Source organism: Bombyx mori, chromosome 16, assembly GCF_030269925.1.
Source record: "Bombyx mori chromosome 16, ASM3026992v2".
Taxonomy (NCBI): Eukaryota; Metazoa; Arthropoda; class Insecta; order Lepidoptera; family Bombycidae; genus Bombyx; species Bombyx mori.
The window spans coordinates 1,085,927-1,098,923 of NC_085122.1; the positions used below are offsets into that span (position 1 = coordinate 1,085,927).

General features: G+C 38.2%; 1 protein-coding gene across 4 annotated transcripts in view; it reads right to left on the bottom strand.

Moving 5' to 3' along the window:
• Positions 1–664: 664 nt before the first annotated feature.
• The window catches only part of LOC101745724 (coronin-1C-A), a 38,357-nt gene continuing 26,024 nt past the window's right edge, over positions 665–12,997 (bottom strand). For 2 of the 4 annotated variants that reach the window (XM_021349719.3, XM_062672874.1), the window contains 6 exons: positions 12,630–12,804; positions 11,709–11,772; positions 11,127–11,215; positions 9,947–10,087; positions 6,325–6,510; positions 665–6,081 (listed from right to left, as the gene is read on the bottom strand). In XM_021349719.3, coding sequence (XP_021205394.1) covers positions 5,878–6,081; positions 6,325–6,510; positions 9,947–10,087; positions 11,127–11,215; positions 11,709–11,772; positions 12,630–12,804 — 859 coding nt within the window. In that variant the 3' untranslated portion in view covers positions 665–5,877. Of the gene's footprint in view, positions 6,082–6,324; positions 6,532–9,946; positions 10,088–11,126; positions 11,216–11,708; positions 11,773–12,629; positions 12,805–12,997 lie in introns of all 4 variants that reach the window. The other 2 variants (XM_021349718.3, XM_012692756.4) reach the window with 1 other exon arrangement.

The following is a 12,997-nucleotide window of genomic DNA, read 5'->3' on the forward strand; positions in this document are numbered from 1 at the left end:
CACAGCTGGCCTCCTCTGCCGACCCGAGGGTCACGACCATTGGCCATAACTGTCAGGGCCCACAACTTTCCCTAACGCCGGTTCTAGGAAACCAGTAACCAGAGAAACCGACTTTACTATGCATGTTGATAAGGTTGATTGCAGAAGCCTTATAGAATATTTCAGGCCCGTCGTTCACTTTGACTTGATACACATTGGACCAATTTACAATCTTAATTTATCAAATCAAGCGTCATACATTTGCTAACATAATTAAATTGATTGTTTGAATTGAATTCAAATGAATAGTATGCGACAAAAATGTATACAGGCCAATGATATTAGTCCATTACTTACCTTCGAATATGGTCGCGGAAACTTTATTACATACTTGCTTACATACTGGTGCTAGGACCTCTTGTGAGTCCGCACGGGTAGGTACCACCACCCCACCTATTTCTGCCGTGAAGCAGTAATGCGTTTCGGTTTGAAGGGTGGGGTAGCCGTTATAACTATACTGAGACCTTAGATCTTATATCTCGAGTTGTGGCGAGTGGCGCATTTACTTTGTAGATGTCTATGGGCTCCAGTAACCACTTAACACCAGGTGGGCTGTGAGCTCGTCCACCCAACTAAGCAATAAAAATAAAAAAAACTAAAGAAGGAATTTAAATAACACAACCAATGAAAATAGTAAAATATATTTATATTTCAGCTTAACATTCGTAATAGCAACGTTTTCATGAGTAAGACTCGTGATAACACAAGGCACTTATTTACATTGAATAAATTTTAATATATATATATATATATATATATATTAATTCCAATGTTGTAGATTTATAAAAAAAAACAACAATTTGGCACTTTCGCTCGCTGAGCACCGATTTTCACAATGAAATTACTGCTGTTCTACAAGTCCTCGGGCTACACCCTGCAAAGGTAAGGCACCACCCTGTATGTTCCTACTAAAAATACGAACGATATACATACAATACTGAATTAAATAATTTCTAGTTATGAACCGCATTTGTCCTACTTGTAAATGATGAAACAGATTATTGTGAGACCGATATTCTGTGCAAATTGAAACACATATTATTGCTTTTTATACGTAAATACTAAAATTTAACTAGCAGCAATTTCAAGGTAATTAAAGTTATTGTAATTATACTACTATTACCGATAAATAATTAACTGCAAATAATAATATATAGTCATATTTCAAAAGCCTAAGAATTAAAGTATTTATTTTTAACGTTTTCATAAATCCAATGGTAAGAAGTTTTATTTAAAACAGACAAACACATTTCTTTGCTTTGATTTCATAAAAAGACAAAAATGCTATTTATCTCTAAACAAAAAAAAAATTTAGAAAATATAAATTTGTGCGCTTATTTTACTATTTTCAGTTTTAAAAATAACATTTTATTTCATCAAGGAGTATATAAATATGAACTTACACAGATAATTAATTAATGACTGTCGATAGCACGATCTTTTATATTTAAAATTAAAAATACTGGCAAATACATACATTAGCAAGTGTTGCTGACAGTTTGTTTACATGTTATGTCCATGTTAATTAGCATAGCGTATAATTCATAATTATAGCACGTATTTAGTACCAAAAATCATAATTCATTAATACAATAGGTGTAAGCATTTCTGTAATGAGCAAAACTTCTCCACTTTAAACTTACATAAATAATATTTATAAGGAATATTTTTCGAAAACCGTCTAAACATTTTTAATATCTTTTGTAATTACTTCCCAAAAATGCCTATTATTTTTGTATGTTAAATCGATTTTTAATTCATAATTACGTAAATATAACAGGGTTATAAATAAATGTTAAATAACTAAACAAAAGGAAAAACAAATATTACAGAAAGCTTCACAAACAATAATTATTAATTTTTACTTAATAAAATAATTTACATGAATATTCCAGAGGTAAAAAAAACAAGCATTTTCATACAAATTCTAAAAAAAAAAAAAACTCATCCTCATTCATTTTTAAGCCTTGTCATGATTCACGAACATCTAAACTTAACGCCGTCTTAGAAATACAAAAAAAATTAATAATAATAAAGAAAAATCTAAAAAATGTAATACATTACAAATACATTCACTATAATACTTAATTCGTTCATTCATTTACATTAATACTACATACTCGCTGCTTCAACAATGACAGTACGACTCTAGCTGTCAACTGTCACTATTAGAGGTGACATAACTAGCTGTCAAAACAAAATCATGTGATTTTTGGGCGGCTGGTTCGTCGAGAGAAGCAACAAAACTATTGAAAGTTCCTTCGTAGTCAATAAGTCAATCGAAAGGATTAACTTTGACTGGTTGCTAATTAATAGCTTTCACGAGCACTACATGTTACGAGATTTGAAAACGTATTATTATTAACGGTCTTTAGAACTCGTGGCAATTTAGTTGAAGGTAACCGAAATTTCTAAATCATACAAAACATAAACACTTGATATTAGAATTTTTTGTAGAAAAGTAAATTTTTGAAGTTGAAAAATAAAACAGTATGTGGTGGCCAAAGCCTTTTAGTTAGACCGAACGTAATAGACTGAATTTTTTAATAATATTATTTGAAGCCCTCGAAGCAACATGCATGTTAATTTTAAAACAAATTCAACTTTTCCTAACGGAAGTATTCGTCATCTAATTTTATTTTTCACGTAACGCTAAAACGACAATAATCAGGACGAAAAATAAACCCGCGAAAAACAAATGATGAACTCAAATACGCGCCAAATGATTTTTTAATTGTTCAACCGACACGCAAAGTATTTCAAAATCATAATCTTGCTTAAAACTATTCGTATTAGTATAGAGGAGACAACATGCGTTAACTAGGAAACTAGAAAAATATGTTATTTAGAAGAATAGAAATGAAAAAACAAAGGCATAAAGACTAAAGATCTGTTTGCAACAAATTGCGAGATAGTCAAAGCTATTTCTTTTTTCTAAATTCCATTATTTAATTCCGTTGACCGTGCATCGTTTATTAAATGCAATTAAAAAATAAATACCCAATTACTCAACGTTTTTTTAAAATAACTAAACAGACAGCGATGCCGAGGTTTAGCATGTTTTATTTATCTTAATCGCATTTTTTCACTACGATATGAACACAGATATAAAATGTGTCACAAGAGACGACAGCAACCGTTTTATTAACGTAATAGGCAAGCGAATAGAGAGCCTATTTGATGGGCCGTGCACCAGGGGACCTCAAGGAACACCCTGTAGTTAACTTGAGAGTTTCATGGCGGGCATGTGGGAGACAAGGTGACCAACAGACGTATGGTCCCGCGACTAGAAGTAGCCAGTCGGGCAAAACCGTAACCCCGCGTATACCAACGCCACAACTCACAGTTTTTTTTTTGTATAGGGCACGCTAATAACTTATATGAAACAAAGTAAAATTAACTATTTACAATACGTATGTTTATATTATTAGTATTATAAATAAATAGATCGTACACTGGCGCACAGAAAAATGGTAGTATCGTTTTTATTTTAGAAATTTAAATTAAAGTTATTTCTTGAGTTTTTTGTGTATATTTTAATTTATACCGTGCTCAATACATACATGTCGTTTATTAGATACGCATATTTCTAGTTCAAGTTAAACTATTTTCAAGTACCATGTTACCTTTAAGGGTCTTTTATGTTCTTGATTCATTAAAGAGCTTTAAAATTGCATTTTTTGTAAATTCGCTTATTCTGTATGGGAAATCAATTATTATTACCGCCAGTGTACTACAGTAACTTCAAAATCGAAAAAAAAAACAATGATCATCAAAACATTGACATACTTATTATTTTTTTATCTGCGAATCATAATTATCACAGATAAATTAAGACTTTATTACAGTTCATTGTCGATGGTCTGTAAATGTTTTGAGGCGTCATTGTCATTATTTCGAGAAATTTACTTCTAGAATTAGTTTTAAATTACTGAGCCTCTCGCGAGCGTGCGCAAAACATTCGTCAAAATTGTAAGTCATAGTAAGCGCGGAGTCTCTGTAAGATTGACAAGTAACAGCGGCGGAGCGAAACCGTTTTATATTGAACGAACGCTGCTCCAAATCTTTTGAAACCAAAACATCATATAATGTAGAAGACGAATGTCTATTGATCGCAAGTTATTAGATCAAGTTCATTCAGAATTACTGTCTTTGGGGATCACTGGCTATGTAATTAGTGACCCTGTTTGATCGCCAATGCAACATCGTTTCTCATAAATTTTGAAAAGTGCGTCAACCGAACATTGCATTGTCTTGGTATATTTTTCTTGGCGGTAAGTATAAAAATCGCATGGCACATTTCAAAAACGAGTTACACCAGCGAAAACGAACTAATGAGCGAAAAAAAAAACGGTGAACGAAAATGAAATCAAATCAATCTTGAATAGAATGCTAAGCATATATCGATCCGTGCATTATATTGATTTCGAGGTCTTGCCCTGTAACTTACGGACTCTAATGTTGACATTCTACAACAGTCAACAGCTATTTTGTCTAAGACGCACGCATACAAGTAAACTCAAACGTTCACTACATGTTTCAAGCGCCACTCGCGAAACGGTCAAAACGCTTAAATAATATTAAAAAAAAAAACAAGCATCTTTGTTCGTTGAAATCATGTAACTTTAATAAAGATTCAAAAATCATATCAAACACAACGTTTCGAGTTTTCAATCGAGAATCGATAATATTGATATTAATATTCGTTCATAATCGATTTAGAATCGATAACGATAATATTACAAAACAATAGGGAGCCGGATATCTGTTATGTTTCCAAATCATCACCGTGATATGACTTAGTTTGAGGCTAAAATAAACCACCACCTAACCATAGATAAACAGCACAATGTTTACTGACATATGACGTCATACGTCGGGATTAGTGTTTGGCTAGATGTGATTATTTATTTAAAAATAAGCCAAAAGTTTATAGGAAAAATTTGGATAGCTAAAGTTATGAGAAAATTAGAAAAAAAACCGCCAGCAGACTGTCCGGGTAAAATTTCGAAATTTTATTTTTAGGTTTAGAATAATTGAGTATTCGATGTTGTACAATTAAATAGACTAGACACATAACGAAACAGGTGTAAGCTTCAAGTCATATATTGAAATCCCTGCGACTCTACTATTGAAAACTCAATTCGTTTTTATATATCGATATTACATCCTATCTGTCCATCGTAAGTCAGGCTTGAGTTAAGAATAAATTGACGTCAATATCTTTAAAGATTATCTAATAGCATCAGATAGAATTAATAAAACGCATATTATCCTTCAGCCAAAGTGACAAGTGTCCTAGATAAGGATCAATTGGCCGCACATTTAGACAGGAACAAACACAATTCATTTGGTTTTGAGAAGTCATAGGGGTTCGTTAATTGATTACCTACACAAGTGTTCTTGGTTCATATCCCTTTAGAGCTTTGTTCGTTAGAAAAGTTCGCACAAAACTCTAAAGGTTCGTTCCAAAGTTCTTAGTAGGACGTCTGAAATTGGTCATAGTGACATATTAAACAAGCTTACTCGAATGTTGCCAGTGTCAATAACATTTATAATTGCTAATGCCAACAGGCCACGGGCGTAAAGTACTCATGAATACAGTTCAATCTGTAGTTAAGTGTAAATGAATTTGAGAGCTGCATATCAACATTGTCCGGTGACGACCGGCTACCAGTGATTACTGTTTGTTTGTTGACAAAACGTTCGTTGATTTTTGACGATCAATTTTTTAAAATCTACTGTTGCGTCATGGTAACTGTTGTTCGGATGAGTTGTTTGGTTAACCAAATTCAGGGCGACCTACTAAAATCTCGCATATCTTGATGACATTATAGTCTATACCTCGTCCGGTGCCATACCGTCGGTTTCGTGGTTGGTGGCGTCGGGGACGAGGGGCGCGGCGCAGGGCGGGGGCGAGGCGGGTTGCGGGAGGGGAGACGCCTTCATCACCGCCTCGAGGGCGCGAATTCTGTTCTCTTGTTTTACTATTACCGATTTCAGTTTTCGGATCTCGTCAACCAAATCTGACAACTGCTTCTCCTGCAATATTAAAATATTGGTTTTATTTTATTCGGTTGGCCTGGCAACATTGACTGTAAGGTCGGCTTTTCAACGCCAAGAGATGTTATGTACCAAATTGGCTAGCGTGGCACTTGCGTCACGTTTTTGTTTTACATACTTGATATTGAGAGCGCGAGATTGCAGTCTCCTGTGAGGACATACGAGTAAGAGCGAGTGAGACAGACTGAGAACTTGGGGGGGTGTGACGTGCGAGTGGCTTACCACGGCCGCGCTGACCGCCGGCGGAGGCGTGGCGGAGGCGGGCGTGCCGGAGTGGCTGTCGGCGTGTCGGTCAAGCTTGGCGGCGGGTGTCGGCGAGCGGTCCTTGTCTCTGTCCTTGGTGGTGGCTAGTGCGTTCTTCTTGGTGACGTGCAGCTGAGTGGCAGCCCGACCGGACACGTAGCCGCCCTGCACAACCAAAGCGCGCTCCTGTAGTTTGGTTAGGGAGCCCCTAGCCGATAGCATCTGTCTCTTTATTCTTCTGTTGGCTTTTTCGGATAATAAATATATCCTTGGACATTTTGAAAGCTTTCGATTTTGAAAAAAAAAAACATTATAATGTTCCGTGTTGTGTTATTGAAATTGATTTATCAATTATCTTGACTTATAGGTTTACCAAATTAAAGAATAATTTAATAATGATTTAACCTGAAATAAAATATCTTCTTTTATTTAAATTAAATTGCACGTTGAAGTTGAATTTTACATAATATTATCGTATCAAATGTAGATCATGTTTCATTCAACAAGTTTCATCAAAATTAATATAGTTAGTAACAAGAGAAAAGTACAGGCGATCAATATTTTTATAATTCAAAGTTAGAATGAGTACACAAACAAACACACACACACAAAACATTAAAGTTAAATAAAGTCAAGCCAACAGAATTATAACGAGCAGAAACAATCTTAGTTATTATCAAATATTTTGTACAGTATTATTTTTCTTATTATTTGCGATGGACTGGTGGGAGGAATCACGGTCTACCTGGTGTTCCGAGTGGTTACCGGACCTCATGGACATTACAACATGAACGTCATGCACCTTGAGACAGGAGTTCAAAAACGAGACATAGGCAGGATAGTGGTTACTACCCGCATGAACTCATAATACAACTATTAATTATTGGCTAATTCGTCTTTCCTGTGGTAGGCACCGCATTCGCTCCCGTCATTAACAACGTCAAATAACATCAATTGCTGACAGGTAGTCGGTCGCAACACACTCAAAAACAAGTATTAAACTGAAAAACACTGCGAGCCAATTATCCTAACAATTACTTGACACGGTCCCATGCCTCATTCGGATTCAGGATGCGTTTTAAAACTTTTACATATTGTGATTTGTTAAAGACTTCTTAGTAAAGAAAAAAAAACACGTATTAGTGAACTATTTGTACGAACAAGAAACAATTTAAAACAACATCGACATTCAAGACCGCCGCGTTATTCTCTCACGCGTTGACTTACCTTACTGGGCCTCAACTATAACACATTTACATAAATTTACTATTATATTGCCGGGAGGTTACATTACATTGCCATGACGTCATCATATTGCCATGACGTCATTACATTGCCATAACGTCATCATATTGCTGTGACATCGTTATATTGCAGTGACATCATTACATTGCCATGACATTATAATGCTGTGAGGTCATTACATTGCCCTGATGACATCATATTGCGGTGACGTCATTGTATTGCTGTGACGTCATTATATTTCTGTGGCGTCATTAGATTGCCATGATGACATCATAATTGCTGTGACGTCATTATACTACCGTGACGTCATTATATTAACGCGGGGCTTCCCCTTCCCGGACATGGGTGATGCGTACATTTATCAAACTATATAAATTTTAAGCATTTAGAACTAGAACAGGTTTCTTTAAACTGCTATGACCCGTAGACATCTACAACGTATTATTCACCACCCAACCTGAGACATGAGTTCCAAGTTTCAGTTTTTACAGTACAGGGCTGCACCCTTCACACTATGGGGACGTCCAATAAGAGCCGATAAACAGCGACGCGCGGACACGTTCTAGCCTGCTTTCTTTTGAAGTTTTGAAGTCTAGAAGTTTTGAAGAATCTCGCATGAAATAAGAGGGGGGGGGGGGAGGTAGCTGAGAAAAATCATACGATATCTTACCTAGACATGTGTAAGTAATGCGAGTGATATTACTCCGGTAATATTACTCTACGATATAATGCAACATCACACATTACGCGAAGGAAACAAACATCACACTATCACCCAACATGTTTCTTTCTTTGTCGTGTAATGTTGCTTAATACACGAACGGAACCGAGCGAGCGAGACAGACCGATCGACCAAAATAAATGAGCAAGCGACACGGAATTATTCCTAGTGATTTTGAACCGTATGCCCTGGCCGCTAGGTACATTTTTATACCTATGGTAAGTCTGAATTTTAATATAGGTATTTGTGTTTATATTTTTCATGCGGCCAGCCGGTAGTTCCCCGCAAGTAGTTACTTAATTTTTTATTCGCAACTTTTGTAAAATCGCTAGTCGCTCGTAATTGTTTAGTAATATTTCATATTAATTTTTGTGTTTGAATTACTTAAGCACTTGTTTGAAGATAGTTTTATTATTTGTTTTAATGCGTGTTTAATAAGTGAAAGAAAGAACGGCGTCTAAATGAAAGTAGTCCTCCTTGGATGCACTTTGAGGATATCGCGCCGAAACAATGCATCTACTGCTCTCGTATATTAACATTATTGTCGAGCTCAATTTGCAGTCTAAGTCGCCATATGAAATCCGTTCATCCCACAATAAATTATATTAAGTAAAAAATAAAATTATTATATTATTAAGTAAGTCAATCTCTGTCAAGTAATATAACAGTGTATTACAATACAAAGTTCATACTTTGTATTGTAATACACTACTGTAATGACACACCCGAATCATTACCTAAGTGATGTGTTCATACACATCACTTAGGTAATGATTCGGGTGTATAGATACAATGTATTCGTCGTCACAGTATCTATTGAACGCACCGAGTAATGTTAAGAGTGATGTGTAATGTTTTCGAGTAATATCACCTGTCTGTAAAAGTGATGTCATATCACATTACATTGGCAAGTGATGTTTTGCGCAAGTCTAATCTTACCAAGGGGGGAGAGGGGGTTAAAATATTCTCAAAAACGTAATTAATGGACGCCCCCTAATGTATTACTGCTTCACGGAACAAATAGTAGATGGTATTTTGGGATGTTTAAACGACAAAGGGAAGATCTTCCACCGAGCGGGTGATATTGCTCGGTAGACCGACGGTCAGAATGTTGTTGCTCGGAACTTGTATATATGTGCTTTATCTTGAAAATGTCGTAAGCGAGATTCAGGCATCTGTCAAATATCTTGCGTTGTATGATGGCTACTCGCCACAGTATCAGGCCCTTTTTCTGGGGAATCCATTTACGGATACCGGGGGGGGTAACGAACCGGGTTATGCCGGACTCCGGCGCCTCCTGAGAGGAAGAGGGGGACAAGGAGGGCCAAGGTCCTCCACCTCCTCGAATTCCTTGCAGGAGACTACGCCTTGAAAAAGGCGCGTGAAGCACTTGCCCCGCAGAACGACTACCGACTAAACCCCATCGAGCTCCACAACACTGGCTACACCAGACCTACGGTACCGCAAAGCGCGCCGAAAGTCCGCCTTCACCGGTACCCGTCCTGATGATAAGACGGGATTTCATTTCCGGGAAAATCCCGAAGGACGTCATTTCGGGAGATACACCTGTATCAGGTGTCAGGCCTGAGGATCAGGCCCTGCCGGCAAGACGCCGTGCCACCAGTAGGAGGTTACCTTGAGCGACATGGTACAGGGCTCCGCGTCCTCGCCCTGCAGCCACTCGTCCGCCGTGAGGCTGGCCTCGTCGCTCAGCGTGTCCGGGTAGAGGTCCTCCTGGAACAGCTCCGACTTGCGGGGCACCGTCATGGAGACCACCTGCTCGACACAAACGAACAACTGTAGTTTCTTTTTCATTTTTTTATTAAAGGCTTCGTCAAACAGAACGCGTATTTAGCGCTGCGTTTTAACGTCGCGCTCTTTTCATGTAACACAAATTGACTAGATGAGCCCAACGCTCCTTGACGCAACGCATTCGCCAAATCATAGTGCCTTTCGATAGCAGTGTGAAGATTTAAAAGTATTAAGATATCGAGTGATTCAGATGTAGCATTGTATAAGCATGGGTATTTTCTAACTATTTCTATAAATTTTTCGGGCATTATCTAGTATTTTAATACACATTCACTCGGACGCTAAAATAAAATTTGTAAAAAATTACAACGCCTGACGTCAAAGCGTCCTAACGCCGCGACAGAGCGTTACGTGCTTATAGCGCTGGGGCTCTGTTTGACGGTATGTTACCATAGTAGTACAACACATCTCGGCGTCATAGCGCGCCGTCAATTTAGCGCTCTGACGCGCGCTAATTACGCGTTCTGTTTGACGAAGCCTTAATAGTTGTAGGTCACGTGGAAGGAAAGAGAAGTCGAGGGAGACTGTCAACCAGGTGGACGGACATTGTCAAGGAGGCCACAAACACCAGCGTCCCAGGCGCCATTAAGCAAGCCGAATGCTCGGACTTTTTGGCGGGAACGCGAGGAGTGAAATTTTGGGATAATATGTTTCTTCAGGTTTAAATATGTAATATCGGTGGTTTATTAACTGTTTAGTATCTGTGAAAGTGCACAAATGTGGGAAAATGAAACAAAGCCGCTGAACGTAACTTCTCGGGATCCTCCAAAAAGTCAACCGAAAAAGTATCAGTAAACGCCCGCCATTTTACTGAGATTATATTTCATCCCGTATCATCTCATTTCATTTAATTTCATGCCAATTGATTAAGTTTCCTTCGCTTTTTATTATTCATAAACAACTGTAAATAATTAAAACGGCTAATTATAAAAGTCTTAACACCGGCTAATGTACAATCCGTGCCGGACTCAAAACCTAAAGAAGAAGAAGACATTATGCTCACCTGGCACAGTCCGGAGTTGTTGAGCCGGTAGAACTTGGCGATCTCGCAGGTGGCCACGTCACACCCGCGCTTCGGCATCATGCCTATACCTGGAATAAACAAAACAAGTCGTTAATTAGACAGGTCGTTCACTGGAACGTGCCGGGACCGCGCCTTACTCGACATTACGGATCCTCCCGATCCATTAACGGTGCTTTTTTTTTTGCTTAGATGGGTGGACGAGATCAGGGCTCATCTGGTGTTGAGTGGTTACCGGAGCCCATAGATATCTACAAAGTAAATGCGCCACCCACCTTGAGATATAAGTTCTAAGATATCAGTATAGTTACAACTGCCCCACCCTCCAAACCGAAATGCATTACTGCTTCACAGCAGAAATAGGCAGGGCGGTGGTACCTACCCACCCACGCGGACTCACAAGAGGTCCTACCACCAGTAACTACGCAAATCATAATTTAGCGGCTTTGATTTTTATTACACGATGTTATTCCTTCACCGTGGAAGTCAACAATGAACATTTGTTAGAAAGAAAATAGACTATTTTTCATCCCACAGCTGGCCACCAGTGGAGCGCGAACCTACCTCTCTGAGGGTCCGGAGTTTGGAAGGTGTTGATGTAGTGCACGAAGGGAGGCTCCGGCGTCACCTGTCGGACAATACCAATAGTTTAGTCCTCGATGTGTCAATCTTTAACACTAAACCTACCGATACGGGTCGAATTGACCATTTTGAAATTCTATAAAATTTCCATGGGCATTTCGCCGGGCATTTAGAATTAACATTATTATTTATTGTCATTACTATTAGGGAGTCCCACACTCATATAAATATTAGGTACCTATCCATTAAGTACATGTATTTTCTACATGGATACCAAGTTTAAAGTCAATCGGATGCACGGTTCAGTAGTTATAACGGAACATCCGTAAAAACCACTGTAGATTTCGATCGATCGGTTGCGCGAAATTTCATTCGTTATTTATTGAAATATTTATAGATCAAATATACTTCAGTATGCGCTGTAGTTTGTACAAAGCTATTACGTCATAAAACAAAAATCAAAAAGTCTTTCTCTGATAATATAATCGGTAATACAATTGCCTGATTAATGAGAGTTGTTATCGTTGTGGGAACAGTTGAAGGCGATAATAGTACGAAGCAATACTGCGATTTTAATGTCAAGGCGCTGTTTAATCGCGATAAAAAATTAACAGCCCTAATCCCCTAGCGTTACAGTTGAAAATTGCATGGCACATCTGAAGTGGTAATCGTATAGATTAATTTATCGAGTTTATCTATAATAGTTATATTATGTAAGAAATACTGGTTTAAGTCACAAATAAATCTATCTGATACGCCAAAACAATTGTTATATCTGAAAATTCAGACTACCTTCAACTGGAGTATTTATAATAAACAATTGTTTTTTTTAGTAACCCGAATGGTTATGGTAGCTAGGTCGGGACAGTATTGGTTTGATGCGGAGAATATCGGAAGGCTGACCTCGAAGTATCTGATGACGGAGTCCCCCTTCCCGCAGAGGTAGACGAGGTTGGTGTCGGGGTCGTAGAGCGGGAACATGACGCCGTTGCTGGTGTCGATCTCCACCGTCACGATGGGCTCGGCCAGCGCGTCCGGCGTGCGCAGCGAGTACTGCCGCTCCGACATGCGGCTGAAACTGCCGCACACAACCCGCCCTCTCAGCCTACCGATACTGGTCTGGAGACGCTTAAAAGCAACTTTTGTAACGCCCACGTGTCTAAGCATGTGTTTGTTGCCTAGCAGACCATTCGACAATATTTGATTTTAGGACATGGGAGCTGGCGATCCACCTGAAGTAAACTGGTTACCGGAGCTCATAGACATCGCAA